General features: G+C 34.4%; 1 protein-coding gene across 1 annotated transcript; it reads right to left on the reverse strand.

Moving 5' to 3' along the window:
• Positions 1-1205: 1205 nt before the first annotated feature.
• LOC143444264 (DEP domain-containing mTOR-interacting protein-like) lies at positions 1206-11214 on the reverse strand. Its single transcript, XM_076943445.1, has 8 exons — positions 7083-11214; positions 6745-6872; positions 6483-6602; positions 6140-6254; positions 5785-5966; positions 1849-2002; positions 1541-1605; positions 1206-1464 (listed from the first exon to the last, which is right to left on the reverse strand). Exons 1-6 carry the CDS (start codon positions 7133-7135, stop codon positions 1923-1925), a joined length of 678 nt encoding a protein of 225 aa, XP_076799560.1. The 5' UTR covers positions 7136-11214; the 3' UTR covers positions 1206-1464; positions 1541-1605; positions 1849-1922.
• Positions 11215-17326: the final 6112 nt, after the last annotated feature.

Raw genomic sequence — 17326 nt, forward strand, 5'->3', positions numbered from 1 at the left:
CGTTCGTGATAATTTAATAATTGCAATAATATTATACAAATTGGCATTTGCATGAGTCTTTGTATTTTCTTCAGCTGGAATTAATTAAATGTTTAAACAGACGTGTTTATCGTTGTTAAGCTCTTATTCAAACAAGGAATTCTAAACCGACATATTTGACGCAGATATAAGTATTTCAAGTAGCATTGTTTTCACGGCGTAAAGTTTGAGTGTACTTGATGAAACGTTTAGATGACGTAGAATGTATGCAATACGTGGTTTTATGGTAGCAGTGTAATAATGACATGTGATTTGCTGATTGGCTGACGAGTATGATATAAAAGGTTAAGCTTGGTTCAAATCGCTGGCTGCTCGGGCTGGCGAGTCTCTGCAAGGGCTTGTCCCTTCAGGACTTGCTAGTACTTCTCTCGGTTTTTAGTTTTGGATCTGTTTTACGTTTTGGCTTATTCAGTATTGAATTCAAGTGATAGTTCTATTCAAATGTGGAATGGTGATTATTTGGTTTCGATGTGACAACTTATTCGGACAATATAATAATTAGACTTTATGAAGTTGGTGTTGATTTGAAGAAACATTATAAAGACAGTAAACAACGGAGTCATGGACAATTATTTCGGACTCAAACATTAAGACAAGACTTGGCTTAGAGCAAGGCGGTTGCCGTTCAGAAAGCGAATTAGAAAGCGAAAAACTGGGAAGAAACGCACGGGGTAAATTGTTTTTTGAAATAAAAGTGTGCATGTTAGAATGCGCGTAAAGTCAATTTTTTTCGGGGCGCCATACCCCCAGAACCCCTTGGAAAGATTGCATCATTACATCTCCCGTAATTTCGGGGCCACAAAATCAAGTCACGCCATACCTCGCTTTTCCTTCACTGTATATAAGCTCCTCGAGCGACCTGACTCCTCCAGCCACCACTGTATATAAGCGCATACATACATAATTATTAATTAGTTCTACGTGGGCATTTCTCCATAGCATTTATATTACAAATAATATTTCAATATTTTAATTTTAAATGCAAACCAAAAGATAATAATTCCAGGAGCGGAGGACAAGCGGTTGCAGAGAAGAGCAGCTAAAGATTTGAATAAAGCATGGCCGCCAAAAACGTTTACAGAGTGAAAAAAAACTTACATTACCATGCTGCTTAACTGCATATTCTGTTCATGCCAGAGATTAATAAGCTATTACTGTAGCAGCCAAATTGATCAAAATTTGTACGTACGAATATCACTGTACATATTTCTCGGAAATTCAGAGACTGTCAAGAAAGTGTTATCACGTATTGGCAGCGTACGGTGTGCAGAGAGCAAGTGTGAAGACTTATGTCGAGTAATCTTGAGAAAAGAGTCATAGGAGGTCTCGCGATCGATAGGTGGGCGACATCAGTAATTTTAGGTGGCATCCAATCAAGACATGGATCGCACTTGCTCGAAAGCGGACTTTCGTTACTTCTGGGACCTTGTAAAGCGATTTTTTTTGTTTACTAATTGCGGCCGAACTAATGCCAAAATGAACAAAAAATCAAATATCTCACCGTTCTGATATTCAAGTTGTAATCTGTAATGCACTCCATTGTTTTTTTTTCTGGCCGGGAACTTCCTAAAAATATTGGAATATTGTAAAATACTTTAAGTAAAAAAAACTACTTTAGCGAAATAGAAATACAGCAGAGGACGACGATAATAAGCTTTTCTTTTAATCGTTCACTTGGTACACGCTGATATATATAAGCTAAGGAAGTAGACTCAAAATTTTAACCGAAAAATAATAAAAATGATAAAGTAAAAATAACTGTACGTTTTTGAGTTGTTTTTCTTAAATTAAAAGTAATAAAAAAACTACCGTTTCATTTTCCACAAAACCAACAAATGCGCTATTTTCTATTTCCACAAGTTGCCCATTTAGATCATGGAACGTCACAATGAAGTGAAAGAAGTTCCTTTTACGCAACTTACTAGGCGGCTGTTTTTCGAAATGTGCTTCCCGAAGCCAGACCCTGCAAAAAGAAAAAAAATTCAGAAAATCCCAAATTTAAAGCGCACAGACATATAAGAAAGATCGACTATAGCAAATATCAGCCTTTATTCATGACTTGTTCATATATTGACATATTTGGTCGCGTTTTCAAATAACAAAATGGCCGCCGTAATTGGCTACGCGAAAAACGTCTACTTAAAACTTTACCGTCACATTAAAATTTTTACCAAATCAAAATATATTGCAAGACTTAAATAAAAACTCACAAAACACGGTGTGTCTCATATTTCTAGCGCAAAAGAAATTATTTCTCGTTAGTAGCCAAGAACGTTGCTAACATTGCGCCGTCATAAAAACTATTAAAGCTCTTTTTGCTAAAAAACCTTGCGTCTGCGTCAAAGCTTTGCAAAAACTTGTATTTTTAATTCGATTTTCCTCTGCTCTTTGACTTAACAGTGCATGAGAAGAAACGCAAGTCTGATTTCGAAATCGATCTATTGATTTCGGTTGCATGCTTGCGTGAATACAGCCTCATGTTTGACTTTGCCTTGCTCAAAACTTAAAGATAAAACGTTACAATTCTCGCCTTGTTTACGTTTGAGAATAATATCAGTCGGCCGGTACGCTAACCTTGATAGTATCCCTTCCCCGAACACAGAGAGTTACCACAACCAACATACTGAAAGTTCACTACAGATTATGTGAGTTTGGGCTGGATCCCTAAGCTAAAGGACTTGGTAAAATTTCCCCTGGGATTTGGAGCGACAGGGGATGCTCTGCCAAAAGTCGGAAGATGAAGAGCAAATAGGATGGGAACGGTTGCATGCCCCAATGCACTACTGCTAATTGTGCATCAATAGAAAGGTCCTCGCCCGGCGGGAAAACGCGGTGTCCTCGAGAACCACCTTGTCAATATTTAGCTACTTGATTACCACAAGTGATGACGAAATCTAACCACAGTTGATGAAAAGATTGATGGAAGCTTTGCTGCGGGCGCTGAGATTTACTGAGTATAGAAACGTGTGTATTACGCTCAGAAATATGTTCTAAGATATATTTCTTGTCTAAAAAACATTTTCGTCGTTAAAGTTTTACAAGAACTTAAAACCGAATTCCTATTCTGAACGTGATTCAAAATTACCAGAATCACTGACTGCAAATACGGATAAAAATTCCAAACTGGGTGCAAAAGTTCACAAATTCAATCGCGCGACAGAAACATGATTTCTTAAAGATAAATTACCAATTTGCTTGTAAAACATAAAATGCCTTTCCGTTGGTGAACTCAGTTACATCGGAGTCGACTGAACAATAAAACATAGTTCTAGGACTTTAATTAAACTGCAAAAATATTGACGCCAATTCCTTTCAACCCACATGAGAATTGATCGATCAGCTACGAATTGAGGACCAAGGACGCTCGTGTAAAAGTGCGAAAAATCGTGACCTCGGTAGCAAATTAAATCACTTATATTATACACAATCGTTACATGCTTTCTTACTCAGACGAAGTGGAAAACAGACTTATAACTTAAGTAAATAACACTGGTCAACAGCCAATTTGCTTCTGAAACGAATGAGGTCAATCTTGGCTAATTTGGGGTCACTGATCTCGAATATCAACTTTAAATTTGTTGATTAGCTCTAGTTTTTGAGATATGGCACCATGCCAAAATGTGCTTTACTTGCTAACGCGGAAAGAAGTGTGCGTTTATCTGTTGTAGCTTGCATCTGCCAGATAGAGTTGGGCACTTAATATATTTGTTTGAAGGTAGATGACGTTTCTATTCATATTATTTTTATTTTGACGTATGTTTGAGTTGGGTTGTTTGCTTGCTTCATGTGTATAGTCTGAACTGCTCTTTCTACAGATGCCGAGTAAATGCATAAAAAATGCAGACAATTTTTACTAGATTTGTGGTGAAATAACTTTTTCTTCACAAAAGCGAAGTATAACGGCTGTGGTCAGGAAAGCAAACCTTGTATTCAACTTGTATTTTGGATATAAAGTTGGTGATCAGGAAAAGAGTTGGGCCCCTCACATATGCTGTAACTCCTGTGGTGCAAAACTTTGGCAATAGTTAAACGGAAAAAGAAAATGTATGCCCTTTGCTGTTCCAATGGTTTTGAGAGAACCTACTGACCACATTAGCGATTGCTACTTTTGCACGACCCCCCCCCCTCGGTATGTAAAGGTTTATCGAGAAAGAAGAAGCAAAGTATTCAATACACAAATATTCATCAGAAATTCGTCCCGTACCGCATGGAGAATTACTTACTGTTCCTGAGGTACCTAAAGAATTTATGTTACGTTGAAACACTATCTTCCAAAGAACCACACCTTATAACTCAAAATGAATTGCACGATCTTATCCGGGATTTGGAACTACCAAAAGTTAAATCAGAAATTTAGACTTCAGCTCTAGACTTTAGCTCTAGACTACAGCAATGGAATCTTCTGGCAGAATCATCATCTTCGAAGACGGTAAATTTGATCAAGTGTTATTTGACAAAGAGAAAATTGCATGGGAAGCGTTTAAGTTGTTGGCCACAAAATTCTTGGGGAACAAAAGAGAGCTGACAACTACACGGAATTGGTGTAAATCTCATTAAAGCATCCAGATGCATAGGGTGCAATATATCACTGAAGATGCATTTTTTGGACTCGCACCTGGATTTTTTCCACCAAACTGTGGAGATGTTAGTGATTAGCATGGTGAGCGATTTCACCAATGCATATCTGCAATGCAATAGAGGTACCATTGAAAACAGAATTAATCAATGCTTGCTCACTTTTGCAAGATGATATGTAGGGATGCTCCATTAACCGTATACAAGTTCAGGCCAAAAGGAATATAACATATAAAATAGATTAGAAATTTATATTTGGAAAGTGGCAGTTATTTGTTGCATATGCTATGCTGAAATATAAACACATGCAATTATTACACTGTTTGTAGATTGTTACTATTGTGTTCAATAAAGTGCACCAAGGCTTGCCATATATAGATCAACATACAAAAATGAAAAAAAATTTTATCTTTTAAACTAGAGCTAACCAGCAACTTTAACCGACATTTTTGGATTCAGCGTCCAAAAATACATAAGAATCAATTGTTTTCTTAACGGAAGCAAAAAATTTTTGAAAAATTGTTGACCAATGTAATTTTTAAACGTGAGGTGAAATCCAACACACAGGTTATTTATACTGAATATAACGTAGATTGATGAAATCATACCTCATATGATTAAAAAATATTTATCATTGCTCATAATTAAATAATATCAGGAACTGCACTCATTTCACCAGGTATACAGAGACAAACAGATACTGCATACTTTATTACGTAAGGCTAATAACGTGTAACTTACAAGCACTGCAAGGGTGGCCACCAGACACGCACTGCAAGCTTTGCAGCAAGGCTCAGTTAATGATAGCTCACATACAACCACGCAACATGTAACCGATTCCTCAACACCTGTCGCGTAAAATATACAAGGCAGCAACCTCATTCGAATATAAGACGCGACATTTCGTCGTTTCTGTGCTTCTTATACTTAAATAAAAATGGCCTTCGGGTTGTTTAGGGGTTTGCACTGTTAGATTAACAGTAGTAACAATACATAGTGTTGTTACAAAAACCGCCGCATTTTTATATTATGGGAATAGAATTAGAAATAGGAACCGTTTCAAGTATGCAACACACCAAAAGGCAATACACTACAGTATCTGCAAACCGTTTGCAGTAATGTCACCTACAATGCAGAACAAAAATGTGTGCGTACTGCATTGTTTCTTACCTGGTTTTAATACTTTGCATTGTACCATCGCACCTCCGAGTGATATAGCACTTTGTGGAGATGCCGTGATACCAGATTTAACCAGCCACGAGACAATTTCAGCTGATTTCATACATTCCGCCGACACTAGCTCACCATATGCACAAACTTTTTCGAATATGTTGCAACTGGAATACTTTGCACTGAAAAATTATGCAAAAGGAAATTTTAAAACCATTGTAACACATACTTACTTTAATCACATTAAGAAGAGACAAAACTAAGACTATCATTATCCTCTTACACTTACTGTGTAGTATATGGTTTATTAACACTTCCTATGTACAAAGAATAAGCTGCTGTAATTTAAATAAACCTTTTATGTAAGCGAAAGCTAATTACCACACTTCGCACAAATCTGTCTGCTTCTTCTTCGTCAGATGAAAAGCGATACAATGATTTATCATTCCCGAAACTTTCCATGGTTTGAACTAAGTAAAAAACAATAATATTTCAGAAAAAAACAGTTTGAACAACATTAATGTATATGCAAAAATTGTAATATCAGATAGACTGTCAAATAGACTGACATAATAGTAAAGCCAGAAGATAAATGTATATATTAGACTACTTCCAACAAAAAAAATTTCTATGCTAATTTTTACAATGTAAAGCAACAAAAAAGTAAAAATTCAACCGTTGGAGACATGAACTGTTACCATTGCGAAGCAGGCCTGCATCCATAAGCTTCTGATATAAAGCGACAACCTGATTTTCAGACAAATTCGAAGATCCATTTGGGAATTCAGTACCATTCCCATTTTGGTCAATACCAAAATCTTTTGCACAGAAATAAGAAAATAAGACCGATCCATTAATACAAGGTTACTAACAATCACATATACCAGCCACTACAAAGGCAATAAGTAACAAAAGTCTTTCTCTTTCATAGATATTATGACCAATGGGCTGTTTACATACCGTCCTCACACAATAAATTCCTAATTGCCCAGACCACTACTTCAGATCCTACAAAAACGTTTGGATAGCCTTTGAATAATGGCCTTCTGTGTCGTATTAAAGGTGGTTTGTTATCCTGAATCCTCATTCTAGTAATCAAATATTTTGTAGCTGATGAGGTGGAGTATAAATAAAACATATCAAATAGTGTTATAAAGAAATGTTTATGGAAACATAATCTTAAATAAAACAGTAATTAAAATAAGCAGTTTTGGAATAGTTTCAAAGAAAATAATTCGAATAAATGGTATCAAATAAAATAATTTTAAACTTTTGTAGCTAAATGCTATAAACACTACCTTAATGTTTCAGAGAAGATGACCACAGCAAGGTCATTTCTATTGACTTCCATTTTTCAAGAACAAAGCAACAGAATCCACCAAAAGTAAACAGGTTTCGTCAAAAGAATTAACTTTGTGTGTTTTACAGAGTAGTAGGTATTAGTAGTAGACTAGTAGTACTATTATGTAAAATTTGCACTCTATCAAAAACAATAAAAATAAGTAATATTTTATTGTTTTATTGTTAAATAATATGCATGGAATTTCAGCAGCTAAGATTCTTTCTATCATAGTATACATATGTACAGCGCCTGTTGTTGCAACACAAATGATTGACAGGTAGAAATTCATTCAGATGCACAAAAATATTAAATGATGAAATATATTTGTGAATTTTACACAGTTATGCATCAGCAAGCAAAATAAGTTTTTGCTACTTTCATCACATGGCGATTTTTTAGGATCAATTGGAGAATGAATGGCAGAAGTAATTAAGGTACAGTAGTCCAAGTCTTGCAAACCATGTCAATAGAACTCTCCAATGTATATTGTGAATCTAAATACCATTGTGTAAAATTGTTAAAACAGCCAACTGCATGAAAAGATGGAAGCTTCTTCTTAGAAAATGGCTTGTTTCTTTTCCATCACAATAACACCAACATAACCCTCTAGAATCTAGAGTCTAGAAGAGCAATATCCTTCCCATCCAAAGGTCTTCCACAGAATGTTGCTGAAAGGCATTGCTTTTCACCTTCCAGTGACTTTTTTGGCTTAAAGTAAGATTTCACATTTGCTTCTTCATTGACTTGAATTTTGCATGGTAAATGATGCAGTGTTGTATTTGATGTAAGATTTTTATCGTGAATATTTAAGTTAATACTGATGGTACATACAGTAGTCTGTATACAAGGTTTTTGCAACCTTTAAAAAGATTTCTCAAGCACCACCTATAGTAAATCAACAAATTGATATAAAACTGTAAAATATTGAATGGATTGCATAACATTTCTACGTAAAAGATAAGATGACTGACCAGCTGACTAGCGTAAGAAAATGATTCTAAAGTATAAGTTGGGAAGCAGACGATATAAAATTATCATAACTGAAAAGGTTAATTGAGTATGGAAACAACAAACAGTTGTTGTACCTGGCCACTAATCCTTCTGGGTAGGTAAAGCTTTTGTGGAAACCATCATTAACAAGTACACTTTCAAAGCGTATGATTTAAAATTTGTTTCACAAAATACTTGCAGATAATTAAAGAAAGCAATTCTTTCAGGCAACCATCTCTAGAGAGAGTAAGTAGTTGCTGTATTTTCTTGTGCAATACTTAAATAGTTTCTGAAGGTCTAGCAATAGATATGAACATATGTGCTGGCATCTGTATCAAAAGTATTTTTGGAATGTTTCTACCCGCATGTAGCATTGTTTGTTTCGTACGAACTTTACGTTCATTTCCTTTACTCGGAAAATTTTGGAAAAGGCTTATATGGGATAGAAAAAGGTGAACAAACCAGTCTAACGAAATAAGACCGTCTAGCATCTTATGCACTTGACTTTTCTATTGAACAGTTGGAGAATTTGTGATTCGAAACTTGGTAGCCAAGGTTTCGCGAAAGTTGACAGCAAATGCCAGTGTGGCCTCTCAAATAATTTCCAAAAACAGTCAAAAATACTATTAATCTATTATTATTATTATTATCTAGTAATAATCATTTCTAATATCCAAGGTAGGGTTGAATTCATGCCTTGTTGGCCCGAAAGATACCCCTTAGGTGATCGACATTTACAAATTTGCCGGTTACATAATTTCTATAAAAGAGCCCTTGCGGGTTTTACGTCATCTCTATCGAGAACTTTATGGGTAGAAGATCAGTTTGTTTTGTTGGTAATGTTGCGCCCGGCTGAGAAGTGGAAGACGACTGTTAATTCAGTCTACGTTTGGGATTTATAGCGAGAAGATGATTGTTTTTATTTAAGAAAATGACATTGAAAGATATTAAAGGAAACCGAGCTATTTGACTAGCTGTCAAGCGGGAAGTTCCTGGCTGAGAAAAAGTTTGGTTCCACATACATTTGCCATTTACACGTTTTATTAGGCCTACTTATATAAGTATTTATTAATAAGCCGAGTTATTGTTACGTGATATTACAAATATATTGCAACAATATTTGTTTTTAAATCCCCAAAACTGCAATTGAAAAAGATTTTTGAACACGAGTGAAGATCGAAACATTGATGAGAATTGAACATCAGCTGAACATGTCAGCTAAGGAACTTTCTGATAAAAGCACAGTGAATGGTGAAAGCAATAAGGTGGAATGTTCTCCGACAATTGTTAAAAATGACAAAAGAAAAAATTTCTACTGCACTGTTTGTGATAAATCCTTCACAAGAAAATATAACATGAAAATACATTTAAAGACTCACACTGATATAGGATTATAGATGGCAAAGTCGCATTTAGTTTAAACCAATGTTTAATTTATATTGTTGTCAGTTTTATTTAACAAGCAATTTAACTTTTTTCATAACAATGTCCTCAATTCACACATAAAATTATGTTACATCATAATCTTAATGATGAAGAATTTATTGCGCTGCCAGCATATAAAAAATGGTGCACGTGTTTTCAAAGGTCAAAAAACGTTGAATGTCACTCAGAATTACTAAGGGTTGCCCAGTTTTGCTATAGCGCCACACAACGCAAATTTTGAGCGGGTGCCATTGTAAAAATTCCACCAACAAATAATTATTAAGGGGACTATGGTTTCCGGATCAGCTTCGGAGCACCAAAAGCTGTTCATTACACATATTCAGTCAATTTAAACAAGACTTTTGCTCAAATGCTAGAAATCGTACACGTTGAATATAGGTGCACGTTTTAATCTTTGATTTAAGAGATTTAATCCTTCCAGTCAATGCAACTTGAAAATTATGGAGTAACTTCACGAGCCTAATTCGCGCAATTGAATGGCCGATAATTTCAAGTTGGGGTCGACTCATAAAAAGTATGGTGCGGGCAGTGACGGAAACAACAAACAGTTGTTGTACCTGGCCACTAATCCTTCTGGGTAGGTAAAGCTTTTGTGGAAACCATCATTAACAAGTACACTTTCAAAGCGTATGATTTAAAATTTGTTTCACAAAATACTTGCAGATAATTAAAGAAAGCAATTCTTTCAGGCAACCATCTCTTGAGAGAGTAAGTAGTTGCTGTGTTTTCTTGTGCAATACTTAAATAGTTTCTGAAGGTCTAGCAATAGATATGAACATATGTGCTGGCATCTGTATCAAAAGTATTTTTGGAATGTTTCTACCCGCATGTAGCATTGTTTGTTTCGTACAAACTTTACGTTCATTTCCTTTACTCGGAAAATTTTGGAAAAGGCTTATATGGGATAGAAAAAGGTGAACAAACCAGTCTAACAAAATAAGACCGTCTAGCATCTTATGCACTTGACTTTTCTATTGAACAGTTGGAGAATTTGTGATTCGAAACTTGGTAGCCAAGGTTTCGCGAAAGTTGACAGCAAATCCCAGTATGGGTAGAAGATCAGTTTGTTTTGTTGGTAATGTTGCGCCCGGCTGAGAATTGGTAGACGAGTATTAAGTCAGTCTACGTTTGGGTTTTATTACGAGAAGATGATTGTTTTTATTTAAGAAAGTGCCATTGAAAGATATTAAAGCAAACCGAGCTATTTGACTAGCTGTCGAGCGGGGAAGTTCCTGGCTGAGAAAAGGTTTGGTTACACATACATTTGCCATTTACACGTTTTATTAGGCCTACCTATGTAAGTATTTATTAATAAGCCGAGTTATTGTTACGTGATATTACAAATATATTGCAACAATATTTGTTTTTAAATCCCCAAAACTGCAATTGAAAAAGATTTTTGAACACAAGTGAAGATCGAAACATTGATGAGAATTGAACATCAGCTGAACATATCAGCTAAGGAACTTTCTGATTAAAGCACAGTGAATGGTGGAAGCAGTAAGGTGGAATGTTCTCCGACAATTGTTAAAAATGACAAAAGAAAAAATTTCTACTGCACTGTTTGTGATAAATCCTTCACAACGAAAAAATTGCAGGCTTCCGACTTGACACCAGGGTCATTTTTCAAAGAATGGAAAAAACTAATTTTCCAGTTTTCTCAAATTGGTGGCAATTTGGCTGATGCCATAAGAACATCCATGGAGCGTCGTGAGCAGGCGCTTTTCGCCAATGATGTACTGCTGGCAGCAGTATATGTTGACCCGGTGTACAGGGTACTATTGAATGATGAGCAACATTCAAAAGGGAAAGCTACTTTACTCGAAATCGCTTTGTCTATGAAGGATCATGAAGAAGGGAGATTAGGTAAAAATCTGTCACAAGGTGGAAATCAAACCAACGTGGGAGAATCAGCAAACTTTTCACCCACCTCAGAAGATGAGGATTTTGAAAAACTTCTAGATCGGCAAGCAAAACGTCGCAAAACTGCAGCAGAAGCTACAGATGGAAGTGCACTTCGTAGGTATAAAATGGACTTTACCAATGCATTATCCAATATGGAAAATATTGATAGGTCCTCGAAAGTGGCTGTCATGGATGCAATTTCCATGTACCCAGATATTCTGCAAAAAGTGGCGTACTCAGATACAGCTTTGCCACCAACACAAGTGAGTGTTGAGAGACTTTTCTTCGCATTGCGCATCATTCGCTCTGATTTAAGATGGTCGATGAAAGAAGACTTGACAGAAGCAATATTATTTCTTCGCACAAATGGTTTTTGAGCTGCTTTGTTCAGAAATAAATGTTTTGTGTTCATTGATTGTGTAGTTTTGTTTGTGATTATTTTGAAACGCTAGATATTCCTGATTGAGGGTTCATCCTTAAAACTCAGTTTTTTACGTAATGGAGCAGTGGTATTAATGAGCTCCGGAGCTGGAGCTGGAGCTAATTTATAATAAAAGAGGGGTCCGGAGCTGGAGCCGGAGCAAGTTAATATTTATGCCTGCTTCAAAGTCTTGGATTTAACACTAGAACGGCCGGAAATCAAGTTTACCTCCAACAGCCGGTGGTGTCGAAAACAACACCATCCTAAAAAACTGTACTTTTTGACTAAATTCAGTGAAAAACTCAAAACTAAATACTTTCGTAATTAAATTAGGATATGTTTTGCTTGTTCAGTTGAAACAAAAACTAACATAGCTACAGCAATTCCATCTTTTATGACGTTGCACAGAATTGTAAGGAACAAAAAAAAATTACATTCATGATTTGAAAAAAAAACAAATGCTATTCTGATGGTAGGTATCTTAACCAAACGTTAACTATTGTAGATAAAGGTGATTTAGGATGTGTTTTGCTTGTTCAGTTCGAACAAATACTAACATAACTACAGCAAGTCGATCTTTTATGACGTTGCACAGAATTGTAAGGAACGAAAAAAAAATACATTAATGATTTGAAAAAAAAGACAAACGCTATTCTGATGGTAGGTATCTTTACAAAACGTTAACTATTGTAGATAAAGGTGATATGATTCCTCTACACAATATGATAAGTCTTTAGAGTTTACAGCAGGATCCATGTTGATCAATTTACGTAGTGCAGTTTTTGCATTCTATTTTAACAACTCCAGAACAAAAAAAGTTAATTCTGTTTACAGCTTTAGTTTAGTATTAATTTATTACGCTTATGCGTAATGTGCCGTATCACTAACCGTTAGCTAACGTCTTTTAAGTGTCAAAAACTTGTATTGAACACTATACTAATGCGTTTTAGAAGACCTTTAAATGTAGACAAACTCCTACTAATTAATTATTCAATTTGCAGCTGACAAGTTTAAGAGGTCGGTTACCTCTGCTCTTAATATTTTCAGTAAATTCCACAGCAAGAAATGCTCAAAATCATGAATTGCTAAACTATATTAATGGTTAAATATAATCTGTGTATGATCGGAGATTAGGAAAATATCATGCAGGACTCTGACGCTAATGGAACAAAAGGGGTCATATTCATGGTTTTTAGCAAATTTACAGATAAGTGGTTCAATGTCGTAAAATACATCATAGTTATAGCTAACGACATGAAATTGTTGAATTTTTAAGTGTTTTACTTCATCTGAGTAAAACTTCTGCAAAATTAAGTTTACAAATACAATGGACTTAATCCTACAGTAAGTTTGCTTAAATGTTGCAGTTTGCTAAACTTTCAGATAAACCAGGGTAAAACTGACTAAAAACGAAACTTAATAGTTTCAATGCTTTGAAAACAATTTTATTTTTTACCCACTTTTAATTCGTCTGACTACTTGGACTAATAATACTACTATTATTTATTACTTTGGATTGGTTTATCACTGAGTGAAGATCAACTGATATATGGTGGAACACACAAGCACAGACAATTAATAGTTTTCTACATGAAGACACAAAAAACATAACATACGCAGTAAGGCAAAAACATTTTCTCTCTTTTAATTTTTTTTTTATAATTTCAACTCCTTTCTTTCCTTTTTTGTTTTTTTTTGTTCTCTTTTTTTTCAATCATTTTTTTTCTCTTTTTTAATTGTAATTATTGATTTCCAATCTTTTTTAATAAATCACATAAATTTATCATTCATTTAACTAAAGCACAATCAACTAACCCAACAAATCAATAATAATTTAGAAAAATTCAAGAAAATTGGAGAAAGCATTAACAGACAACTGCACTGGACCATAACTAAAAAATCTTAACTGTACCATGGTCAGCCATGCAAATTCAACTGTCAATTCATGTCTTGAAATATGCTTCCAGCGGCAAGTTCATCTTTGCTATTAATGAATGACCACGAACACATTTGATCAAAAACTAAACTCAGCTTCACTGTTGGTAAAAGCTTCTGCGAAAATTGTAAGATCGATAAGAAACACGATCAAAATCACAGAATGAATGTTCCGACAAGCTTCAAATATCAGGAAACTTTAATATTCATTGAAACCTGTCATGAAATGTCTGTAATGTCCGTCTTTTTCAAGCGCATAAATATTTGTTATTAAATACCCAAATCTGCAATTGAAAAAGATTTTTGAACACAAGTGAAGATTGAAACATTGACGAAAAATGGTGGGGGGATTGCAACTCCCCCTGTAATGAGTCCAATTGATTGTTAACGATGTTAAAGCAGTGACCAAAATACTTATGTTTGCATCAGAAACATGGAAAGTCATAAATCCGGTCATTCCGTGCAAACGCCAGGAAGTTGATAAGAGCAAAAACGTTGTGGAACGTTCCTTAAGGAGTTAAAACGGCATTGTGGTGTCGTCATAAAGTAATCATCCAGATGTAATTTTTTCCACAAGGTGAGGAATCTGCAGTTTTTGACCGAAACAAAACAGTGTTGAGAATTGGTTGGCAGATTTGGACTTTTCCACTGTTTGATGGAATGTGCAATCAAGTCAAGCTAGGAATGTAGTGTAATTTTTTCTGCAACGTTTTGGATTCCACGAGAAATTTGCAGAAGCAGAATAAACATAGAACTTTACTTTACTGACAAATATTCAAAAAAACTTTTAATGTTCACATCAGAATTCTATCATTGGCAGAACAGAATGTTTATAGCAGCAGTTTGTGATAATGACAACCCAAGAAAAGTCTGGCGATTGGCAGAAAAATTTGCCAGTGCAGTTGTCATAAAACTAAGATTAAAAGATTAAGACAATCGAGGTCAGAGACAAAATAGAAAGATGAAGCAGAGGCGAATGCAATTTCTAAAGTTAATAAAATTAAGTCAATAGCAGCAACAGAGAAAACGCAGAAATTTAAAGTGGCACATAATGAGCATTGAATAGAAATAAAAGGAAAATAAACACATCAAGATGACATAGAACTAGCAATGAAACATGCAAAGTTTAACAAGTTCAAGAACACGAAAATTTAAAGTTATGTGTTCCACCACAGATATTTTGTGCTTTAACTTATTTAAAAACCTTTTTGCATTTAATATTTACCTACGCCGATGAATGCTTTCGTTATAATTGTTATGTTAATAGCATTGTTAGCAACGAAATTAATTTTTTGAAGTATACTTTCTTTTTATTTAACTTCATTCCTGAAAAATCGATGAAGTTAACTTGCTTTGAATTCAGTCTTAAAAGTTAATAGTTTTCAATAGTGGTGTGGTGCCCTTTACATCTTCAGTAAAATGCAATAACTCTTGCCATTTAGTATAAAAAAAATTGTTTTAAATTTAAGTGGTTAAGTTAAGTGGGTTTAAAGTTAGTTAGTTAACTATTGCAATTTAATATGCTAATTTTGTTTTAAATTCATATTTCCATGATCTCTATCACTCATACACAGAAAGCACAAATATTTGTGCTTGAAAAGAATCTAACCACAGGTCTATTTTTAAAATAATTTAAAAAGTAAAAATCATGATTCGAATGAAAATAATTAGAGCAGAGACACTTACCAGAAACCAACTTGAAACTAAATAATGTCTTATGCAAAGTCGCTTTTAGTTTAAACCAATGTTTAATTTATATTGTTGTCAGTTTTATTTATAAAGCGATATATTTGTTTTCATAACAATGTCCTCAATTCACACATAAAATTATGTTACATCATAATCAGGTTTTGTTGTATTTGTATCGGATTTGTTTGAAAATACAAATTGGTAATTAAATTTAAACTCGAAGTGGAACTGCAGTTGTTAGAAAGGGCTTAAAAATTTTGACAAGCATTTCATAAATACGGATTTAACATTTCTTTAATAAATTGACTTCGACATTTTCCATATAAATTTCCTCGTTATTTAATTTTTTTACGTTCTTTACATACCCTTGCGTGTCTGATTTTGTTGACTACTGAGTACTTTGCGTAACTATGGCTCAGCACAGCACAACTATTGGCGAAAAATAAACAATGCAATTGTAGCGATAAGTCCAGCTGTTACACAGCAGTAATTACAATGATACATCACAATAATTATGATGAAGTAGATGTTTGTTTGTGTATTTAGTGACGTTACCCGTTTGTTCATTATTTAACTATAGTTACACTATAATCGTCACTTTACTTAAATATAAAAAAAGTGCTCATAGTCAGTTTCACTTGTTGACATATTGCCAGATTACAGTACATTAGAATATTTAATGATCTGCAAAATGTATTGCACAAACTGTGGAAAAGTACTCTCTTCAACACATTTATTTTTCGGCTTTTGTGGGCAAGGTAAGTTCAGTTAATTTTAAATCATTATTCCATGTGACAGGTCTGTGCAATACATGGAATAAGTATAAAGTTTTTTGTAACATATTACTTATGATAAACGGAATTAATGATTGATTGGATGATTCAATTAAACTGTAAGCTGTGAATCATATTACCATGAAAAGGTTTCTGAACGCATGTGTGATTGTCACTATTAAAGTAAAAGATGCCAGTCAAATTGGCTCGTTCAGACAATTGGAAACTAAGGGTATAATTGTAACCAAGATTTTCCTTAGCCAGGAATCGTCCCGCCTTAAAGGCTAGTCACTTAGCCGGTTTTGCCTTGTTAACGTTTAATGGCATTTTCTTTCACAAAAACATCCACCAAGTTTGCAATTTGAAGTCGTTTATGGAATGTTGCATTAATGATGAAGAATTTATTGCGCTGCCAGCATATAAAAAATGGTGCACGTGTTTTCAAAGGTCAATAAACGTTGAATGTCACTCAGAATTACTAAGGGTTGCCCAGTTTTGCTATAGCGCAACACAACGCAAATTTTGAGCGGGTGCCATTGTAAAAACATTAAAAGCAACATTGGGTGTTTGATGGCAACAAGGAAAAAGATAAAGGAAATCATTTTTGCTGGACAGTTTGTGATAAATTTTTTAAAATAAAATCAAACTTGTGCTTTGATAAGGACGTTCTCATATGTGGACTTTTATGTGACGACGCAAATTGCAGCTTTGTAAAAAAGATTCACAACAAACCTTGCATTGATAAACATGCTAATATACATGACTTTGAACCAAGGAAATAATCTTGAAATGTTGTAGCAAAAATTATTTCAAAACATGAATCAATAAACAACAGAATCCTAAAGAATAAAATGTAAATGATTTTTAAACATAGATTCATGTCCAAATAGCTTTTTAAAATGTCATTATTGCTCTGTTGATCATTTGTGTTAAATTCTCCTGTTTACTGACAATTATACCTGTGCTCTACAGAAGTATCACACGTGTTGTTAGGCCACGTAGACATTGAACAACTTTACATGATATGTTATCTTTGTGACC

Source organism: Clavelina lepadiformis, chromosome 1 (genome assembly GCF_947623445.1).
Source record: "Clavelina lepadiformis chromosome 1, kaClaLepa1.1, whole genome shotgun sequence".
In the NCBI taxonomy this organism is placed as follows: domain Eukaryota; kingdom Metazoa; phylum Chordata; class Ascidiacea; order Aplousobranchia; family Clavelinidae; genus Clavelina; species Clavelina lepadiformis.

Coding starts and splice junctions, on each gene's coding strand:
- LOC143444264 (XM_076943445.1), bottom strand. CDS start 7,135: ATGGAAGTCAATAGAAATGACCTTGCTGTGGTCATCTTCTCTGAAACA. Junction 6,873..7,082: donor ATCTTCTCTGAAACATTAAG/GTAGTGTTTATA, acceptor TTTGATTACTAG/AATGAGGATTCAGGATAACA. Junction 6,603..6,744: donor GAATTTATTGTGTGAGGACG/GTATGTAAACAG, acceptor TCTGTGCAAAAG/ATTTTGGTATTGACCAAAAT.